At 36.8% G+C, this 20,413-nt stretch overlaps 1 protein-coding gene across 1 annotated transcript in view; it reads left to right on the top strand.

Moving 5' to 3' along the window:
- PPP1CB (protein phosphatase 1 catalytic subunit beta) overlaps window positions 1-20,167 on the top strand; it is a 28,448-nt gene extending 8,281 nt beyond the window's left edge. The window contains exons 2-8 of the mRNA XM_051616047.1: window positions 3,303-3,434; window positions 6,536-6,766; window positions 7,114-7,218; window positions 12,088-12,159; window positions 15,428-15,579; window positions 17,121-17,255; window positions 17,854-20,167. Coding sequence (XP_051472007.1) covers window positions 3,303-3,434; window positions 6,536-6,766; window positions 7,114-7,218; window positions 12,088-12,159; window positions 15,428-15,579; window positions 17,121-17,255; window positions 17,854-17,958 — 932 coding nt within the window. The 3' untranslated portion in view covers window positions 17,959-20,167. The remainder of the gene's footprint in view (window positions 1-3,302; window positions 3,435-6,535; window positions 6,767-7,113; window positions 7,219-12,087; window positions 12,160-15,427; window positions 15,580-17,120; window positions 17,256-17,853) is intronic.
- The last annotated feature ends 246 nt before the right edge of the window (window positions 20,168-20,413 follow it).

Here is a 20,413-nt window from a genome sequence, read left to right as displayed (position 1 = left end):
TTAGAATAAAGAGAATTAATTTATGTCTAATATTGAGAAGCTGTTTCTGCTCTGCGTAAATGACAGCTGTTAAAACTGATGGTTTTCTCAATGCTATAAAAGGCTTTTTGGGAGCTATGTATTTTACAATGCATGCAGCTATGACTTGTATGTTGTAAGAAAAGATGGCTGTAGTAATTTGTAAATTAGTCTGAAAAACATGGGTTACATTCTCGATCTCATTCTTATAATGTCTCTTAAATCAGTTCTTGGGGATTTAGCTTTTTAAAAGCTAAGTGTGGTGAGAGATGCTCTTGTGTACAATCCATACAGTGCTCAGCTGAATCAAGGAAAGTTCAACAAAACTCTAGTTGTTGAGTAAGCTGGTGAAATAGATGCTTAGTGTTGCTTGTGTATTTGTACCACAGCTGTGGCACAGCTCTTTTGGATGACTACTTGGTGATCCTTTCAGTGCCTTTGTGAATCCAGTAAAGAGCTCAGGCTTCCAGGGTGACTTCTCATTTTTCAATATGTAGTACCCTTATTGATGATAAGGGGATTGCAGGTGAAAACTTATATTCTCTCAACTCCTATATTGATTATTATTCCTGAGGAAACCACATGCTTTGTACTTCTTCAGGTGTAACTGAGCTTTTATGTTTGCTATGTGGAGCTGCTGACTGTTCAGATGGAGGGGGGAGGGTGCCTTTGCAAAGGTGTGCTGGCCCAGATTTATACCCTTTCCAAGGTCTGGAAGTAACTGCAGTCATTATGTGTGTTGTCTCCTCTTCTGAGATTGACATACTTGCCATAGTTGTAGAAACTCATCTTATCTGGGGAATCCATAGCGTGGTAATAAGTTACAGCCTTTTTTTGTTTGTCTGTTAAGGGCTTAAAACATGTAAGGCACTACTGTTAAAAGTAAAGAACTGATATCAATACACTTAGCAGTTAAATTTGAAGTCAGGAGCTGTGTGTTGGCCATGTCTTGTAGTGCAAAAATCCAGCAGCACTTAAAGCCTCAATCCTCTAAAGCAATTGTTCCAAGTACACACCTCCATGTGAGTTTCAAAGGGAGCTACAGCTAGTGATCAAAGAAATATTGATTAGGTCAAAGTTATTTTGAGTATTATAAGTGTCCTCCTTGAACTGTTGTTTCAATTTTGGACTCTGTGCTTGGTCTGGTGCTACTTAATGGAAATACTAGTGTTGTGTTTGGTGTGCTTTCCTGAATTCAATTTCCAAAACTAGAGTGGATGTAAAAAATGTTCAGTTGCATCACTTGTGGGTTTTAATCTACATGAAGTGGCTTAATTCTGGTGTTGCCAAACATCAAAGTTGTCAAATACAGAGGAGAATATAATTATCAAAACAGGTTAAAAAAATACACAGTTTGCAGAGGAAAAACACAACTGAAAAGCTGGTTGTGCTGCATGCTGCTTTGGCATGACCTGGATGTTGTAAGCCATGGGTTTAAAATGTAGCAGTTGTGTCAATAAAATTATAGCCATTGTGGTGTTAAGGCTGTGCTCTTTCAGGTAGGAGCTTTTTCATGTACAGCGATGGTTTATTGTACCTATCCAAATGAGTTTCTGGTCTGTGGAAGGGTTCTCTATAAGCTATGGGAATGTAAGTGCTTGAAAAGGTAGAGGTTGGAGCATTTTGGTACCTCAGAGTGGATAATCAAGTCCTGTGCAAAGCTGTCAAGACTTGAGTTTTATTTTCTTTTTGCTATAAGTGCATCAATTAGTAGATGTTTGAGATGTGATGAAATGGAAGCCTATAGGCATTTATTTTTTTCTAGTCATCTTGTTTGTGTCTAATGTCTGCTTCTGTATTCTTTTAATGTGTAAGCCAACATCTTAGCGCATGAAGAAAAACAGAAAAAAAAAAAGCTGTTTGCTTCTTCAAGTATAGTTGAAATCTTAATTAGCAAAAGGAACGTGACTTACCATATGGCAAATATCACCTGCTACTGATTCAGAGTGTCACTGAAAGAAGTCCTGTGTACCACAGTCTTGTTCTTGTGAGATTCTAAGTGAAGTATTTCCAGTGTATCCTCACTGCAGGCAGACCAGGCCTCCTGCTATTCTCCACCCAAACTGACTGTCCCAGGATCTAATTTCACATTTTCTCTTCCCTGCTTCTGAAAGCTATTCTTTATTTCTGCCTTTTCACATGTTCCTGTGATTGCTTCCTAACCTCAGTTTAACATGTGTGTCTGGTGTTTATTAAAAAATCATATCACAGTGGTGAAATAGTCAGATGTGTTGGGAGAAGTATGGAGTGATAAGGATTACTAAACTTCCTTAAGTTGCAGCTAAATTTTACAAAGTGATGTCTTACTATGTTAGAGTTTGAAAGCATTTGAATTTGAATTTCTAAGGTTTCATACCACCTTCCCTTGTAGGTACTGCCATGGTTTAATGATGAATTTTGTTTCCATCTACAGCAGATGGCAGAACAGGATGCTTGCCTGTTGTAGATACTGATACATTCTGGCTTACTAGTTGGGATTCTGAAGTTTGGTTTATGCTGAGATGCAAGACTGAACTAGATCAGCCAAAGTACAGACACTTTTTTTTCGTTTTCCTGCCTCATTAAAGACATTATGACATAGGAGTCATGTAGATATTTGTGGAAAAAAGTAGCTTTAGAGAAACTTAGCCAGAGGATGTTGGTTGGAACACAATGATGTGAATGCTTTTGAAAATGTAGTGCTAAATATAGGTCTTAGTACCTGACTTACTGGTTTAGAAATTCAATTTCATTCTAATTAGAATGACTTTGGACATAAAGCCTCCAATAACTCAAGAGCCTCTATATATGAATGAAGGTTTCATTAAACTTTCATAGTTTTTAGTGTGATGTGCAGCTGTGAAAAATGTAAATGTGATTGTGGTTTTTTCTTTGTATTTAGCTAGCCCTGTTGAACTCAACAGTTTGAAAGAGGCTTATTTTATGCTAATGTGAAAGTGTTTTCAGGATTTCCATTCTCAGGTTTTTTTGCCTATTGTGAATGGCATAATGGGATTGTTCCTTTAAACACTTTATGAAATTGATATTTATCCAAATGTGGATGAAAGCAAGGCTTAATTGTTCTCTCCTGAGAACCTGATTTAGCAGGAATGCATACTGGCTTTTTGAGTGCAGGTTACCACAGTATCAGAGATTCATTTTAGAAGTCATTGGAATTTGGTAGGTATGCTGAAGTGTGCTGCTGGCTGTTTGTCAACTATAGATGTCAAATACAACTTATCTGCACTTATTTATTGCTGTGTATCTGAGATAGTTACCTTCAATTATTAAATATCTCATTTCAGTACGAGGATGTCGTCCTGGGAAGATCGTTCAGATGACCGAAGCAGAAGTTCGAGGCTTATGCATAAAGTCACGGGAAATATTTCTTAGCCAGCCTATTCTCCTGGAACTAGAAGCACCTCTGAAAATTTGTGGTACGTGAACTTCATATGTATGTGTTTTATTTAGGTATTTTACTCTAGTTCTGTGCTAGGTGGATGGAAGGATACCAAGATGGGCAAGTGACCAAGACTTGGGTGAGACGGGTTAGAGTGAGGCCTTCACAGTCTTAACTGTCATTTTCAGTTTACATAGGATTAATTCAAGAAAATACAGCTAACAGTTGGTAGATTGCTGATGCTCCTGGTACTATGTAGGAGCAAGTTCTATTGGCAATAAGGGCTGCTTGTGCCCTCATCTAGTGCAAATTTTGTAACCTGTCCCTTCTGCTTGCACAGAGCTGCTGTTTGTTCGATCACTATTTCAAAAAGCTGTTAGTGTCTTTAAAAATAGCAAGTGTTTAATGTTGTAGTTGCTCTATTCAAAGCTTGAGCAAAACAAGTATCTTTACGTGTTTGAAATGGAACATTTGAAATATAGCATTGAAGAAAGCATTGTAAAAAATTGGATGCAATCTGTGAAATTAGGCTTAGTTACCATGTATTAATTCCTTGAGCTTTATAGCAAGTTTTAACAATCATTATTGCTATCAGATACAGATAAAATTAAAATCTGTTCTTTACCTGTCTAAACCTTTAAGATGCTAGACTTCTTCAAAACCACACTGTTTTTAATAGGTATGCAAATTTGTTAAAAACTGTTGCAAAAGTATTATAAATACTGGCTTGTAATCATCCTTCAAGTTATTAACATCAGATGCAGTCTTTAGAAAGTATGAAATTTCTCAAGTTAGGCTCTTTAAGTGTCATAGTATTGCAATTGAAGCAGTCTTTGCATTTGTTGTTCTAACATTCTCAAAGATTGATTAGTTTCTTCCTGACAGACCTAATGTAGCAATGTTTCTTACATTAAGGTAGGTTATTACAAATTAAAAACAAAGTTTAAAAAAGCACTGATGACAAAGTAATTTTTAAATTACTAATTACTTGATAGGGTGGGGAGGAAAAACAGGACCAGCTTGTCTAATGACATAAAGTTGAAGGTAAAACCCAGCTTTAGCATAATGTGTTTATGCTATGCTGGAAAGGCTTCAGTAGTCTCATCATATTTGTAGATAAAGAAAAAATGAACACTCATACATTTAGATTGTATGTAAGTCAATTAAATTTTGCAGAAAATATAATTAACTTCCTTCAGAATTACTTTCAAATTTGCTTGAATCAGTGTGTTTGAAAGGGCAGTTAGATGCATAGTAATAGGGTAGCAAATGCACAGTTAAGGCATTTTTTATTTTGAAGTAGGATTCCAAACACAGTGATAGCACCAGAAAGTGTCAGATACTTCTAAATATAAAATTAGAGCAATTGTCAAAGATGCATGTAGATAAAAGTGAAAAAAATGGTTTTCACCAAAAGCAAAATACGCAGCTCTGCTTCTTTGAACTGCTGTTTTAGTGTGTTCAGGCAATGCCTGAGGAACCATTATAGGGCTGTCTTCTCCTGTAATCAAGTCAGTTCAAAATAAGCTTTTACATCTCAAATGGCTGTGTTTTAATGTAAGATATTATGTAGACGTTCGTTTTACACGGTTTTTTTTACGTTTCATTTACATGTTTTTACTATAAAGCTTCATATTTGGTAGGCTTCAATGTAACTTGTGCCCATATTAAGCTGTGTTTTAAAATTCCAAGTGTCTTGAATGGAATAGTAAATGTTCTTTTACAAAACTATTTCTATAAAGAGTTTCTTTACCCTTTAAGTACTTTGATCCCTCTGGCTTATGTGTGTAAAGTAGTTGTAGACAATGAAGATAATTGTAATATTCAATCTGTAGTATGTTTACTTGGTACTTAATTCTGATATTAGAAGAAAGTGAGGAAGAGATTCTTCTGCCTGAGTGAGAAATAGTTACAGAAAAATGCTGCCTGAAGGAGGAACTATTGCATTTCTAATGGAAAAAGGGAAGAGGAATATAGCTAGGTAATCTAACTACTGTATGCTTTGATTAATGAACTGTAGAGCATACAGGTTGGGGAACCTGTTTTCTTTAAGATTACGGAAAAACCTGTGAAGACGTGTATGTTGGGTGTTTTGCTTTTTCTAAGGTAATAGGTAGTTAGCGCTTTACTGGAGAATGGCTGTGCTCAACAAATTTGGGATTTTGCCACTGAACGAGCAGCAGAGAGAAAATGCGTTTATGGAATGCTTAATATAAGGGCCCTGGAGATACTAAATTTATACAGCATACAGCTTTTGCTGAAGGCTTCTTGTGTAGCTTTTTGCATCCAGTCAGTTTGGTAATGCATTCTGCAGTCAGCTGGAATACATTGCATGTATTTGACTGGTTACGGTAAAGCAGTGTTGGTGTCATCTTTGACTTCATGGATAGCTCACGGATAGCTTTGGCTAGCCTGATAGGATACACTATGGTGTTGGAATTGCCATATAGACCTGTTGCGTGGAAAGCCTGCATAATTTCAGAGCTGGCAGCGTGATGAGTAATGTGATGGTTATGTTTCCTAAAAAATACTTGCAGGGTTGAATATCTTGTAAGGGATATCAGTCTTTGAGTCTCTGTACCGTTTTTATATTAATTATTGCATCAAAAGAGGAGTTAGCTGAATGCTGGGGAATAGGAGCCTTAGTACAGCATTGTTATGGGAGGACAAGCAGTTGACCTTTGATGGAAGTGCTCTCTGTCAGCACATTGTTCAGTTGCTCTATCTAGATTCTTCACTGATCTGTTTTCGCAGTAAATAATGCGACTTTCTCTTAATCCATTGGATTCATGGCCATGTAACTGTTCCATCACAGTTTGCCTTTCTGACCTTGTTCTAATTTGAGCAAATTAAGAGCTTGCTTAGAAAGCTTAAGCTTAATTGTGAAGACCTCTGTAGCTTTTGGTTTTTAAACTGGTTTCATGACTTACATAGTTCTGAGAATACTGTGGGTTATTTACATTTAGTGAGTACTTTAGTTTGTAATTTGAACATGGTTCTCACTTCTGATACGTTGCAAATTTGCTTTTAAAGGATATACTGATTTTTAAGAACAATTAGTAAATGATGAGCTGACTTCTTGGTTTATGTACTCTTTATAATGTTGCACTAATTGTCATTAAATGTTCTTTTATTCAGGTGATATTCATGGTCAGTATACAGACTTGCTTCGATTATTTGAGTATGGAGGATTCCCACCAGAAGCTAATTATCTGTTCCTGGGAGATTATGTAGACAGAGGCAAACAGTCTCTGGAAACTATTTGCCTATTACTGGCATATAAAATCAAATACCCGGAAAACTTCTTTCTCTTAAGAGGAAATCACGAGTGTGCTAGCATCAATCGGATCTATGGATTCTATGATGAATGTAAGCAAAACCTGTTTCTTTTGAAAGACTGTTATAAATTAATACTGTGTTTTGGAGACACTTCTAGTAGTGACTCTTATGCTGCAAGGATTTCCATATTTTGTGAATCTGCTTTGAAACTTTGGAAAAGAATATTTCAAACCAAGGTTAAAAGCACTCTAGAGAATTATTTGCTCTTCTGCTGTCCTTCAAATGCCATTGCAGGAGATTGAAACTGAAGTACAGTGACGGAAATAAATCCCTGTGAAGACAGTTGGCTAACATTTTTGGTCAGTTTGTGATATGTATTGCAGGTTGGCTCTAAGAAAACAACCTTCTCCTCCTAATGTCACACCCTGTTCTTGTAGGCAAGCGACGATTTAACATTAAGCTGTGGAAGACCTTCACAGACTGTTTTAACTGTCTGCCTATTGCAGCCATTGTGGATGAGAAGATCTTCTGTTGTCATGGAGGTAAGCTTGTGGCTGCTTTTAAAAGCTGTCTAAAACTGATATTTGGGTTAATGTTGTACCAAACGGAGAGTGAATTTGCATACCTGATACTTAGTTGGAGATGTTTAACCTGTAAAGGTTGCTGTTATGCCTTGTGCTTTCCTGTGTACCTAGCAGCAGACAGATGTCATCCTTACCTGATAAAGGCCCTCTGTGCCTGAGGGGTGAGTGCATCAGTAGGTATTCCCATCAGTATGTCCTCCTCTGAAGGATACTGAATGCTAGAATTCTTGTCTAGTTTGCTACATGGCTTGTTGCTATTACCATCTATCTTTGCAGCCTTGGCTGACACCCCTGGCAGTGACATGAAAGAGTAACGTTGACAAATAGCCCCAGCTCTGTAGTCTTGGCCTCTTCAAGTGGTTTGATAACATACTAGTGGAAGGGAACCTCTACTGTCACTTATTCAGGCCTTCTGCTTGAAGATGTTTGTTGGCATTAGAGCAGGTCAGGCATGGCTTGATCTTTCCCTTGCTCTTGGAAAAATCTACATTCTGTGGGCACCTGTCCCAGTGCTCCCCTGTTCTTGTAGTGAAAAAAATGTTTGGTGTTGATCTGACCAAGTCTTGTGACTTGTCTGAATATTGGAACCTATATGGGCTCTAATCTACATAGAAGGGGACTTCAGTGTTTTTACAGGCAGTGATGCTTACAAGTATTTGGGACCTGGCAGAGTCAAAAAACTGACAAAAATTTCAAATTACTTGTAGTAAAAGCCATCCTGCCTTTTTGCAACTGTCTTTGCAACTACATCCATTGATAAGCAACTTGATGCCTTGCACTAAGCAATACGGAGATGGTCTGGTAGGTTTCACGCTTGCATTGTCAGAGAAATAGAGACTGATGGAAACTAGAGCACTGCAGAGACCTACCTCTCTATTGACTAAGCAGTTCTGTTTGGAATTATAAATAGCGTGCACCCAAAATTCCTGAGCAGACCCTTCCAGACTTTGTGAGGTTGTGTTGATGGCTGCCATTCTGTCTTTACTACTTACAGGTGTCTCTGCAAGAGCTCTGTCTGTATGGAATGTGCTGTAAAAATTATCCTGGTTCTTCATGCATCTTGTATTGAAAGCTTCTGCCTTCAGTGCCTGTTTGTACAAGCTGTCAGTCTTACACGTAATATGCTCTGACAGTTAAACAGTTGAGTCTGCAAGTCTGCAGGTAGCATTGACAGGTTGGAGAAGGTCCTTGTTTTCTCATAGATCATGTTTTCATTTCCTTCTCAGTCAGTGTGTAGTGTCTTTTTTTTTTTAGGAAAATGTACCTATCTTATGAACTAGATCTCATACTTTTAGGAATGTGAGATACAAAATCACTTCTGCACCATGGTAGCCAATTATCTGTGGCTAAACTATTTAATAAATTTCTTTTACTATCATTATACTATTTTTGAATTTTGTTGTATTTGGGAAACAGTAGGGAATCAATGGTGATGAAATACTGTCATGTTTCAGGCAAACAATTAAGCTTAGGTGGGCTGTAGAATGTAATCAAGGAAGCTTAGCAGGAAGAGTAGAATGCTGTGTTCTGCAACACAACTGGTGCTTTTGTGTGTATATGCACTTTGGACCTGAGTTATGAGCAAGAAGCCTAAAAGCTGCTTTTCAAGAAAAAAAAATTAAAGCTTTATAATAAATATATTGGGGGGTTAACCTCTTGTTTAATCAAGTAGGAAAACTTCTATTTCGTGCATAGTATAAGGATTCTCTCATGAAAAGCAGTATTTACTACTTAAATATATTCTGATTGACACTTAAACTTGTACAGGCTTCATCTGTAACTAAAATTGCTGTCACTCACTTGTGGCTGTGACATGAAGTGAAAAGATTAATAAACATGCTGTGTGCTTCTAATAAATCAGTGGACATTTAGCACATCAGTAAGTTTTGCCCTTTTTCCGCTCTTCTCCAATCCTGTCCAAACTGCATTCCAGATTCCATGAAGTCATGGACTGTCAGCGCCTTTTCATGATGTTACTACTATAATAAACACTGAGACAGCAACACAAACCCTTCAACTCTGCTGGATGCTGAAGCTAGCATGTAGATATAAGGTAGGTGCCTTTTTTACTATATTGCGCATTTTTGCATAGTTTATTTTAAAAACATTGTCCTCTGGGATATATAATAAAACTTTGCAAAACCGCATAACATAGTAAAACAAAAGGCACCTAACTTACCTCAGTAGGCTATCTACAATAGCTTTAAAATCGTGTCTCAGCTTTTTTTTTACCTAGATTTTTCTGGGCATCTGCTGTTCTTGAGTTCTCTGTTACATGGTGTAAATCAAATGTCTCACCACCCCTGTCTCCAAATGTTCATGCAGCTGAAAGGGTCTTTTATTGTATCCTTCCCATTACCTCCCTCTCTTACTTGTCTTTCCATGTTGCTCATAGAATTAATATTTTGGCCTTTTCTTAAGGCTGTCCTCTTGACTTCTGACTTTGCTCTTTATTTCACTTCATTAAAGCTTTAACGATTTCCAACTTTCTGCCGTTTTTCTCTGTTTTGTATTCTTTTCAGTATTGTCCTTTTCATCTGTGATGACAGACTCTAGTTCTAATGTTTGGAGACGTGATTACCTTCAGGTTTCTATAAATTATGTCCATGTTGTAGTGTCATGTTGATGGAGCATGTCGGTCTTACCACACTGAATTTAAGCTCTGTGGTGGGAGTCATGTTATGACTGGAGTTACATAATATTTTCAAGCTCTGGAATTCTGTTCTTCATGTAACACTAATGACAATGAAATGTATGTTGAAGGTGAAGTCTCCTTGATAATCTTAAGTAGTATCCAAAGAAACCTGAGGAGCTGCCTGGATTTACACTCTACTACCATTCTTATTTTACCAATTGCACTGATCAAGGAGTGGATCAAACCTAGAGCCTGGATTTGTTAAATCTGCCAGGAGTAATGAAATTTTCTCTTTTCACTTAGGGAAGAGGTGGTCTTACACTTCAAGACCATAGTATAATGAAAGATAATTTTTCTGTGCTTAGCTGTCATTATGTGACAAGACAGCTTCATTCAATTGTGTACTGATTTTAAGTGTTCTTTCAGTAGTGGCAGCAGCTTGACAGTGAGCTTTAGTAGCCTGTGTTTGCATTCTTGTTTCCTTTATGTAATGCTGATCATGTACAACTTTTGTCTGTAGATCTGAACTTGAGACATTAGCTATTTTTTTGTACAGTGCAAGTTAGGAAGATACTTGGGAAGAGAAGACCTCTTGGGTGGTTACAAAGATGTCTACAAATATGCAGGCAGTTGTGGGATTTTACTATTTTACAGTAGTAAAACAGCACAAAAGTTAACAGCTACAGGGTTGAGACATGGCTTGTAATAATGTATTATCTTTTAAAGAACTTCATGTTTTGAGTGCAACCTGAAACATAGAGCTGTAATCTCACAGAAGGTCAAACTGGTTTTATTTCACTGAAGAATGTCCTCAGGGTGTGGTGCTGAGTAGTATCAGAGTAGAATCTGTGGCTTTGCTCCAGTAATCTGCATGTATATAGATTACTTCTGAGGAAGGGGAAGTGGTAGGTTGGTCAAAGTTTAAAAGCTGACTATCTACTTGAATTTGTATTAGTATCCTTATATTGTTATGTAAGTAGAATTGACTGAAACTCCTTGGATACGCTATTGAATGCAAGATTTCTGTCATCCTTCACAACCTCAAGGTAGTGTTGTGAAGACAGCTTTAACAAGCTGATTGTGATAGAAGCAGTCTTATGATAAAAGCCTTCTACAAAATTAATTAAAAATACTAATATATGAAGAAAAGTTCCTCAAGTCTTTATATCAAATGCCTTGGAGTCATTGTTCCTGTAGAATTGTACATTGCCACTGTGCAAACTCTGATGTCAGCTGAAATTATTTTCCATGGTGTCTGTTTTCCAATGACAAGTTTGCCTGTATCATTTTCAGAGTTCTGGGCTGAGTAAAATGGATATGGCTTTCTAATATGGTATATGCTTCATCACGACTTGGGTCTTCATACTCTATTTCCAAATTTGCACCTTTCTTGGCCTAAGTAATTTAAGTCACTTTAGGATCCTTATTTAAGGATGTGTTAAGTAAGATGCTAGTGCATCTAGTAGGCTCTCATGCCTGTATGCCTTAAGTAGAAAAGCTCTAGGTTTTATAAAGCTGTTCGAAGGGTGGCTTTGGAATGGCACACTTTGGCTGTAATTACATGTTAATATACAAGGAGCTGTCTTTGTGTTAAATGAGGTTTTGAGTAATCAAGGTACTATGATTTTATAAATGACTACACAGCTGGGCTGTAGTTTTTCACCGTCTTGTGCTCCTCTGTGGCAGTTTCACAGTCTAGTATTTGTTTATAGCATCCAGTGACTGCTGCTGAGCTGATGTGTGGTAAAATACTGAAATACAATCATGTGGCTTATGATTCCAGTCACACCTGCAGGCTGCTTTGGCTTGTGGCCTTTTAAAGCTGTGTAGAGGATTTTCCTTCAGTTGTTAAAAAAGTCATCTGCATCCAGTTTTAATTATGTTAGATAATGGGAATGCTGTCCTTCAGTGGTTCTCTCTAGTAAGCTGTTTAAGACAACATACTTAATTTTAGAATTCTGTAGATAAAAGGAAAGTAGGAAAGGAATTAAAACCCCTTACGAGTTTCACTTGTGTTATTCTCTGTCCCTCTGTTCAGGACCTTAGTTGTTTTATAGCTCACTGTCTTTTTTTTCATATTACAGTGGAAACAGTGGATGCTGTATGACTTTAAATCTCTAATTGTGTGATTTCTGGAACCCCTTTTACTGATAGTATATGTAGATAAGTCACTTGTTTTCTTGCATTTACAGGACTGTCTCCAGATCTCCAGTCAATGGAGCAGATCCGGAGAATTATGAGACCTACAGATGTTCCTGACACAGGTGAGTGGCATAGAATTTACTGTAAATAGGTCTTGATGATGAAACGGGTGGTTTAATCGATTTCTGTACAGGCAATACAGTGACACAACCTCTGTTCACAGTAAGGTATTCCTTGATGTCTGCACAGGTTATGAGTCCTGTTCCTCAAGATCACTAAGTTAACATGTTAGAGGCTATTGCCCACATGGTTATTGATTGTCAGAGCAGGTTAGGATACATTATCCAGGTTTAGGTAAGTTAACCACATTTGCCTTAAAACAACCTTAGAAATCTAATGAAAAATCAAATTAAACTAAACAGCTAGTTCTTGCTGTTGTTAGGCAAGGTTCGTTACCCAAGCCTTTTAGTCTATCAAAAACCATAAATGATACTCGGCAAGCTTTGACAGTTAAAATCTTTTGGCTTCTCTCTACTTGGGGCCGTATCTTTTTCCTCTAAATTTGTGAAGAATAGCTCCTACTTCACTGTGATTGGGATTTCAATTGCTTGTGTCATGTGCTAGTCCTGAAATCTCCTTCTACTAATACAGTAATACTTTGTATATAGGTAAATTGCCAGTGCTTTCTGTACAGTGTTCTTTTGAATGGTTTAATTAATCATCTTCCTCAGTGTCCCATTTATTCAAAATTGTTATTAGTGCATTGGAAAGACCGTGAAGCAGTACAGTGGGGTATTTTTTAAAGTGCTGATTTCAACAATGGTCTGAAATAACTTGCACAGGAGGTACCACATCTAAACCTGTTTTTGAAACACAATTACAGTTAAACCTTGGAATAGAAGAATTCTACTTCCGGTAATGCTCCTCAGTGCTGATGCATAGGAGTGCTTCAGGGACTAGTATTTATGTAGGTACTGACCCTTAAACTAACATTTCTGTGTAAGCTGGTATATACACACTTGACACTGAGAAGAATTACTAGACTAGAGTGTTTCTCTAGTATAAATTACTGCATTGTTCTTCCTTTTGTGCTACTTAAAATTCACTAAATGCATAAACAAATATGTGTCAGTACAGGTGTTCAATCTTACATTTATCAAAGCTCTCAGGGTAGTTCTGTGCAGCAGGCTACTACTTATGCTTGAGCCACACCCAGGAATGCCCTTGCAAAATGTAGTTTTGGTTTCCATGGATGCTCCACTGAAATTGTGTTCAGAGAGAGGCGTGTGTGCATATGGTACAGTCATGTAGAAGGTCTTGGTCTTTTGAACCCACTTAAGGCCAATATTACAGAATGGGAGTAAATTTTTTAATGAAAAAATAAATGGAAGTGGTCTAACTTCTGTGAAAGGTACAAATTCCTAAAAGCTATGCTGTTGTGGAAGGACATTGATTGGGTGAACATGTGTGTTGATAGAGGAATTCTTGATACATGTTTGTGTGGCTTGTGCTGAGAAGAGTAGATCATTACGATGGCTTTCTCTAGGCTGATGAAGAAAAGCCTTTTCAACCTCAATTGCAATTTAAAGACCTCTTACTTTGCTTGCATTTTTATGGGGTTTGGAAGCTGTTTGCTCAAATCTGACCGTATTCCAACTTAAATGACTTGCCTTCGGTAACTGTTAAAAGTATTTGCATTTTACGAGGCCAAGGTAAAATGTGTTTTGGTCAGCTTTGCCAGCTATTTGCTTATTAGGAAACTAACTCCATCTGTTGGGTAATCTTGAATGCCTTATGTCAGCTCCTGGTCAACCGAAGCTATTTCAATGGGAGATGTATGTTAAAATACAAACCTTCTTGGGCAGCATAGCTTAGACAAACTTGTTGCAGGATTTTGTTACACCACTACTGAAGATTATAGGACAGATGCACCTGTTTCTGTGTATAACTCTAAAATTATCTGATTTTGGGGAGAGAATAGAAGAGGAAGCACTTTCTAAGCAGCTGAGACAAGCAACTTCTGACCCTTGTTGGAAATTCATTAAGAAACCATTAGGGATTAGTGCAGCTATTCTGTTTTGGAAAACATGTTACTCAGTATAGAACTAAGTTTCAGCAAAGTAAGTTTTTGTTATATGCTGTCTATATTCAACAGTTAATTTCTAGATAGATTATCTTAAATGCAGCTGTACTTGTTCTGTTCTGTCTTGTGAAAGCAAATAAAATCATACCCTCTGCTAGAGAGGAACTGTGACAGGCATCCAAGACTGTGATAGCTGTGTGTAAATATAAATTGGTCTAGTTGCACAATAAAGTTTCAGACATTAGTTTTGCTTGATTACATCTTGAAGGATCTGTTATTTAAGAAACAGCATCTTCAATATTTTGTTTAGCAAATAACCAGACATAATAGTTAATTAAACTTCTGAATGACAGATAAAGGAGCCTGCTGGCATATCCTTGTGAAGCAGTGTGAAACATCTTAAGTATTTAGATGCCTGAGGGTTAGTCCTCATGGGTTAAAAAAAGTACAATTTAATGGAAAACTAAGTAATACATTTTTAATGCTTTTTCGTTTGTTGGTGTTGAATTAGCCTGGTTCTTTCTCATGTGAAAATGCTTTGAAAGTTCTATCTGTAAGAGCATTGCAGTTGATCTAGAGGATTTTTTTTTTTGTGCCCAGTTCTAACTCCGGAGTTAGCTGAACTTTTGTTGGCAGCAGAAAAAAGATCTTGACCAGTACTAAAATGCCAGAGAGCTTTATTGTCCTAATTTAGGTTCCAGGCTGGTTGGCATGAGGTTTTTTGAGAAGTTAGCAGTTAAGTCGAAGCAAACGGAAGGTGCCACCTGAAACAATATACCAGAATTGCCATGATAACTTTTGATTTAGTCACATGAGATTCTTTACTCTCATGAAGAATCAAAGCTGTTCCATTTTCAGAAGTTTATGGTACAAATTCATTTGCTGTATTTATGACTGGCCTTGCATAGGATTTTAAAATTTATCGCAGCTTTCAAACTTAGCTTTCTTGGTGAGTTGTGAATTTGATGGTTGCCTTTTAAAATTCACCTGCTCTAATATTTTTAAACTCATCAAATGCTCACTGTAAACATATTGAATATCACAATTAAAATATTTTTCAGATAACTATTTGGCTCTAACTTGGCTTCATCTCAAGGTGCTATCAGTGGTGAGGGGAGGTGGGAGAAAAATCTCCAGACTTACATAGACCATATATTTTGTCTGAATTGCGGTTTAAGTATTGCTGAATTTGTTGCTAAGGCTTATTTTCTTTAGGAGAGTTGCTCTTGTACTTAAAACTAAATAATTTTATATTATAGAATGATACTTCTTAAGACAAGCATCTTCACTTCTATTATCTTTCAAAGGCTTGCTGTGTGACCTGCTGTGGTCTGACCCAGACAAAGATGTGCAAGGTTGGGGTGAAAATGATCGTGGGGTCTCTTTCACGTTTGGTGCTGATGTGGTCAGTAAATTTCTGAATCGTCACGATCTGGATTTGATCTGTCGAGCTCACCAGGTATGACTTATGCTGCTGTTGCTTCTTAAGCCCTTGCTTCTAGACTTTCAGCCTTTTTGGAGCTGCTTATCATTATCATATTTTCAACTTACTTTGTGTTACTTTTAGGAAAAAAAAAAGATAAAAGGTACTATAAGGCTGTGTCTTTGTTTTGTCTCATTGAACTCTGTGTCTAATGTCAGTGAGGTAAAATACTAACACAGTTTCCCTGTTGAGGTCTTTCTTTTGTATAGTTTGTTTGCTGTTACATCAGAGATAAATTGTCCAGGTTTAAAGTGAAAAAGTGACTTGAATTTGAGATTTACACTGAAGTTTCAGAGTTCTTCAATTTCTGTAGCTATCTACAGCTATCTGGTAGTTGTGGCTTAAACTATTTTTGCCTCACTTCATGGTAGTATTAAATGCATTTTGAATGTTTCTACAAACAAGTCTGCACACAAAAGTTTTCACTGTTGCCTTCATTTTGGTTTGGCTACCTAGAATACTTTGGCATAGATTGTTTGATTTCCTGCAATGTGCAGAAAGCAAGGGTTTTTTTGTAATTGTAGGAGTGCACTTTTTTGCAGTTTTTATTATGTTTAAGCAAACATCCTAGTTAGGTGGACATCAGGTTTCAATTTCCTCTATAGCATTCCTTCTATAACATTTCAGTTTCATTATTTAGGCAATTTTAAAAACACTCTCCTGCTGTGCAAGAAAAATAGGCTTTCTACTCTGTCACTGCTAGGCTTGAGTGTACTATCAGAACACTTAAATACTTGCAGTTTTACCATTAAAATATTAGTCAGTGTGTGGAATGGATATTAAGATTTCTTAACTGCTGATCAAGATTGCTGCTGATTTCCTGTATTCATGTGTCACTTCAGTACTTTATAAATGAAGCAGGACATTTTCTAAAAGACCATGGTGGTTGGACCAATGTGAGCAGTTAGTGCACTAGTTTTACTACAGTATAAAGTGTGACTTCTGTTCTGGAGAAGAGGGAACATCCTTAGCTGATGCATCGTACTGCTTGCACTATTTTAAAGATGAATCATGCTTTTGGAGAAAATACAGCAGACCCACTTTGCTTTTAGAGCATCAAAATTATAAAGAAGCCTACATTTGTTGTTTTTACAATTGACACCAGTGTAAGCAAAGCTTAACATATACAGTTGCAATGAAGATGGTATCCAGACTTTGTGCACTCTGAGCTACTAGTCCAAACATCCAGTTTCTGTGTATAAACTATAAAATGCCGGGGTTTCTTAAACTGGCCGTGCATAATCAAACTTCAAGTATGAAAATACTGGACAGTCAAGCTGATGCATAATTAACATTGGAAGTGTCATACAGGCTAAGCTACCTGATTTGTCATTCAGTGTCCAGACGAGACAAAGTGACTGAACCTGTCCTATCTGAAAGCCTTTTTGCCATAAAATACCTTTTTGATTAGTTCCTGTCACTTCTTAATACAAGTCCTGTTTGCCTCAAGACTGGCTTTTTTTCTTCAAAATGTATCTTTTTTTGGTGAGCTGTATTGATTTCTCTGGTGTTGACAGGTGGTTGAAGATGGATATGAATTCTTTGCTAAACGGCAGTTGGTCACCCTATTCTCAGCTCCAAATTATTGTGGAGAGTTTGACAATGCAGGGGGCATGATGAGTGTGGATGAAACTCTGATGTGTTCCTTTCAGGTATGATACTTTTGTACGCTAAGTGATACTTTAGGTGCAGGGCTATATGGACTGAGTTAGTCTGATGAGCTTATGCTTAGTCTAGGGTAATACACTTGAGCTACAGAAAGGGCTGCACAGCTGGCTAGTGTTTTTGGACAATTAGAACTGCAAGCCAACTGTTCTCCAGAGAACTGTGTGGGATTTCCTATTTTCCAAACTCCTGAAAGTTAAGTTATTCCCTCTATTCAGATGCTTATTTCAAAGTTTTAATTGGGTGATTCTTTTTTTGTCACACCTAGTGATCAGAGTACCTAATGACTCAGACTAATGTACTCTTTTAATATGGTTACTCTGATCAGATTTTAATCCCTACACCTTCCTGGATATGTTTTCAGTCTCTTTTTTTTCCCCTTCCCACCCCAGAGTAGTGGTGAAACTAGAAGAATTTAGAAGTAATGTTACTGTATTTAGTATAAAGAAATTTGTAGGATGGTGGTACGATTGCCCCCCACCCTTACCGCTTTTGTTGCTGAAGAATGAGATTTCATAGAGCTTAACAGTATTTAAAATGTTCTTAGCTGGCACTGACTCAAAGAACTTCTTTATTTTCTCTAAGATATTGAAACCATCTGAAAAGAAAGCCAAGTACCAGTATGGTGGACTGAATTCTGGGCGTCCAGTCACTCCACCTCGCACAGCTAATCCACCGAAGAAGAGGTGAAGAAAGGAATAACGTAGAAACATGATCAGATCTGTCAAGGACAAAACTCCATATTACAGTATATAATAAATGTGCACTGTAAAACCATCCAGCCATTTGACACCCTTTATGATGTCACACATTTAACTTAAAGAGACGGGTAAAGGATCTTTATTAATTTTTTTCTAGTAGAAAGACGTGCGACACTGTATTGTAACAAGTATAGCTCCAAGTTCAAATATCCAGCATAGAGTAAAAAAATACTAGGAAAAACTATTGCAACTACATATTCACATTTACCACGGTTTTTAAAGTTGACCAACATCCCAGTTAAAAGTTGATATAATAGTTATACCAGATGAGAGCATGATGTTCCATTTGTGTAATGTGGTCTTATTGTTGCTTGATTGCTTTTACTTTGGTTATATTTGTAGCTAGAATGATGCAAATATGGTATCTAGTCTTATTTCCCAGCTCTCTTTGAAATTAAAATAAAGATGGAGCTTTTTAGAACAGCCGTGGATCTCTTACACTCCCCCTAAGCCCCTGTTGTTCATAATATTGGTGCCCAAATGTATGCCCCATTATAATGCAAAGTTTATAGTACAGTAGTGATGAAAGGGCAAAGTCCAAAATGCCCAGACTGGACAGCTTGACAGCCAACAAACTGAGACAGAAAAACCGGTCTTGACTTTTTACTTAAACTGCCACACAAAGAATTTGTGCACTACACTGTTTTAAATTATTGACATTACACTGTGCTTTGGCACTTCATTTAACTTAGGACAAAAATGGTATTACCTATCAATTGGTAACTTCATTATGTGGTACCTTGGCTTTAGTTTTATTAGCATGAAACACCTTTGGCATGCTTAGCTTTCAGGTAACTTCTTACCTGCATCAAAATTCATCTTATGTAGTTCCACAGAACATGAAGATCCTTATTTGCTAAGCCTTTGAAAGCTGACGTTCTGGAGAGGGTACGTTTAAATGGATGTTCATCAGTGGACAATGGCTGACAAGTGGTGAGCAGGAAATGCTGTCAGAATGTCCAACACAATTATAAGGCTTATGTCACTAAAGATTATATCCTTTGGATTTTCATGATCAAATTTCATATACTATTGTATAGACTTCTGCTTTGTAGTGTACTATAGTAGCAATAATTTCTGTACATGATCGAGTTTTGCAGTATTTCTTTTCAGTCCTCTCCTTTCTTAAAAAGAGTTAACATTGGCAAATGGCAAGATAGAGAAGATAAAAATTTATACTCGGATAAATGAAAGGCACAGATTTGTGATGCTTTAGGATGCAATACTTATTGGCTAAAACTACAGAAGCTTTTATTGAATATTGTACAATTTTTACGTTTCTTTGGGGGAAGGCTTCAGATTTATACCATTCTAATTGCATCAGTAGATGTAAAACTCTTTACTTCAGTATTGTCTTTGAAAATGTTAAATTGAGGATTCTGGTAACTTACATTTTATGAACTGGCACATTATATAATGCAAGAGATACATTGATTTCTGACAGTGAGCAAGTTCTTAAAAATGGATTTAAGCCTCTTTTCTAATTCCATTTTGTTTTAAATGCATATTTTAAATGTAGGTTTTTTCATTTAGTAAAAGTTGTCTAATTCATTTGAAGTCTGACTGGTTATTTTAACATACTGTTAATCAAAAAGTGTGGTTTGTTGTTTAAAAAAAAATAGAACATACATATCTGTTATTGATTTATATTGGATTGGTCTGTGGTTTTGAACAATGGTTTAACTTATCCCTCCTAGAAGCAAGCACCAGAGTTTCAATACCTAGAATAGAATGTAGAAGTAGATTTCTTCTGATACTGCTCAAAGATACTTGTTCTTGGAAGTTGGTGGTGAGAGCTGTGTGAGAGTAGCTTCAGTTTGTGACAAGGTGTAATGGATGAAAACTGTTCTGTAAGACTTGACAGGGTAGCTACCTGCTTGTAAGTCACTGCTTACTTGAGGTTTAGTGTTAGAAGTTTTGAAAATGCTGGGTTTTACCAAGTGCCAGCCTCTATTATAAGAAGCATCATGTTACCAAACATCTGGATTAACACTTTTCAATTTTTTACTTAGTTTCTGGAACAATGTTTTCTGTATCATTAAATGTCCAGGTGTAAAGCTGTATGTTATGTGAGTATCTAACATGCTCGCCTGTATTACAGATGCTGTGTCAAAATGAAAATAAAGTCTTCAGGCCTCCTTATGTGTCCTAAAGAAACAGGAAATTCTTAGTTTATTTTGTGGCACTAGAAAGCCAGATCTGGTGGTGGTATCCTGAAGAATTTCTGGGTTATATAGCAGCAATAACTTGCAAAAGATTTGAGTGCTGTTTTGACTTCTGGGGAGTTGGGATGTCTGCTAACATCCCTCATCATTATTATGGAAAAAAAGACATGATGTAATAATCTTATCCTAACAGATATGATTCATGTTCGATACTAAAAT

This window comes from Apus apus, chromosome 3 (genome assembly GCF_020740795.1).
Source record: "Apus apus isolate bApuApu2 chromosome 3, bApuApu2.pri.cur, whole genome shotgun sequence".
Taxonomy (NCBI): domain Eukaryota; kingdom Metazoa; phylum Chordata; class Aves; order Apodiformes; family Apodidae; genus Apus; species Apus apus.
The sequence above is the reverse complement of the archived record's forward strand: the minus strand, read 5'-3'. Positions and strand labels throughout refer to the sequence as shown.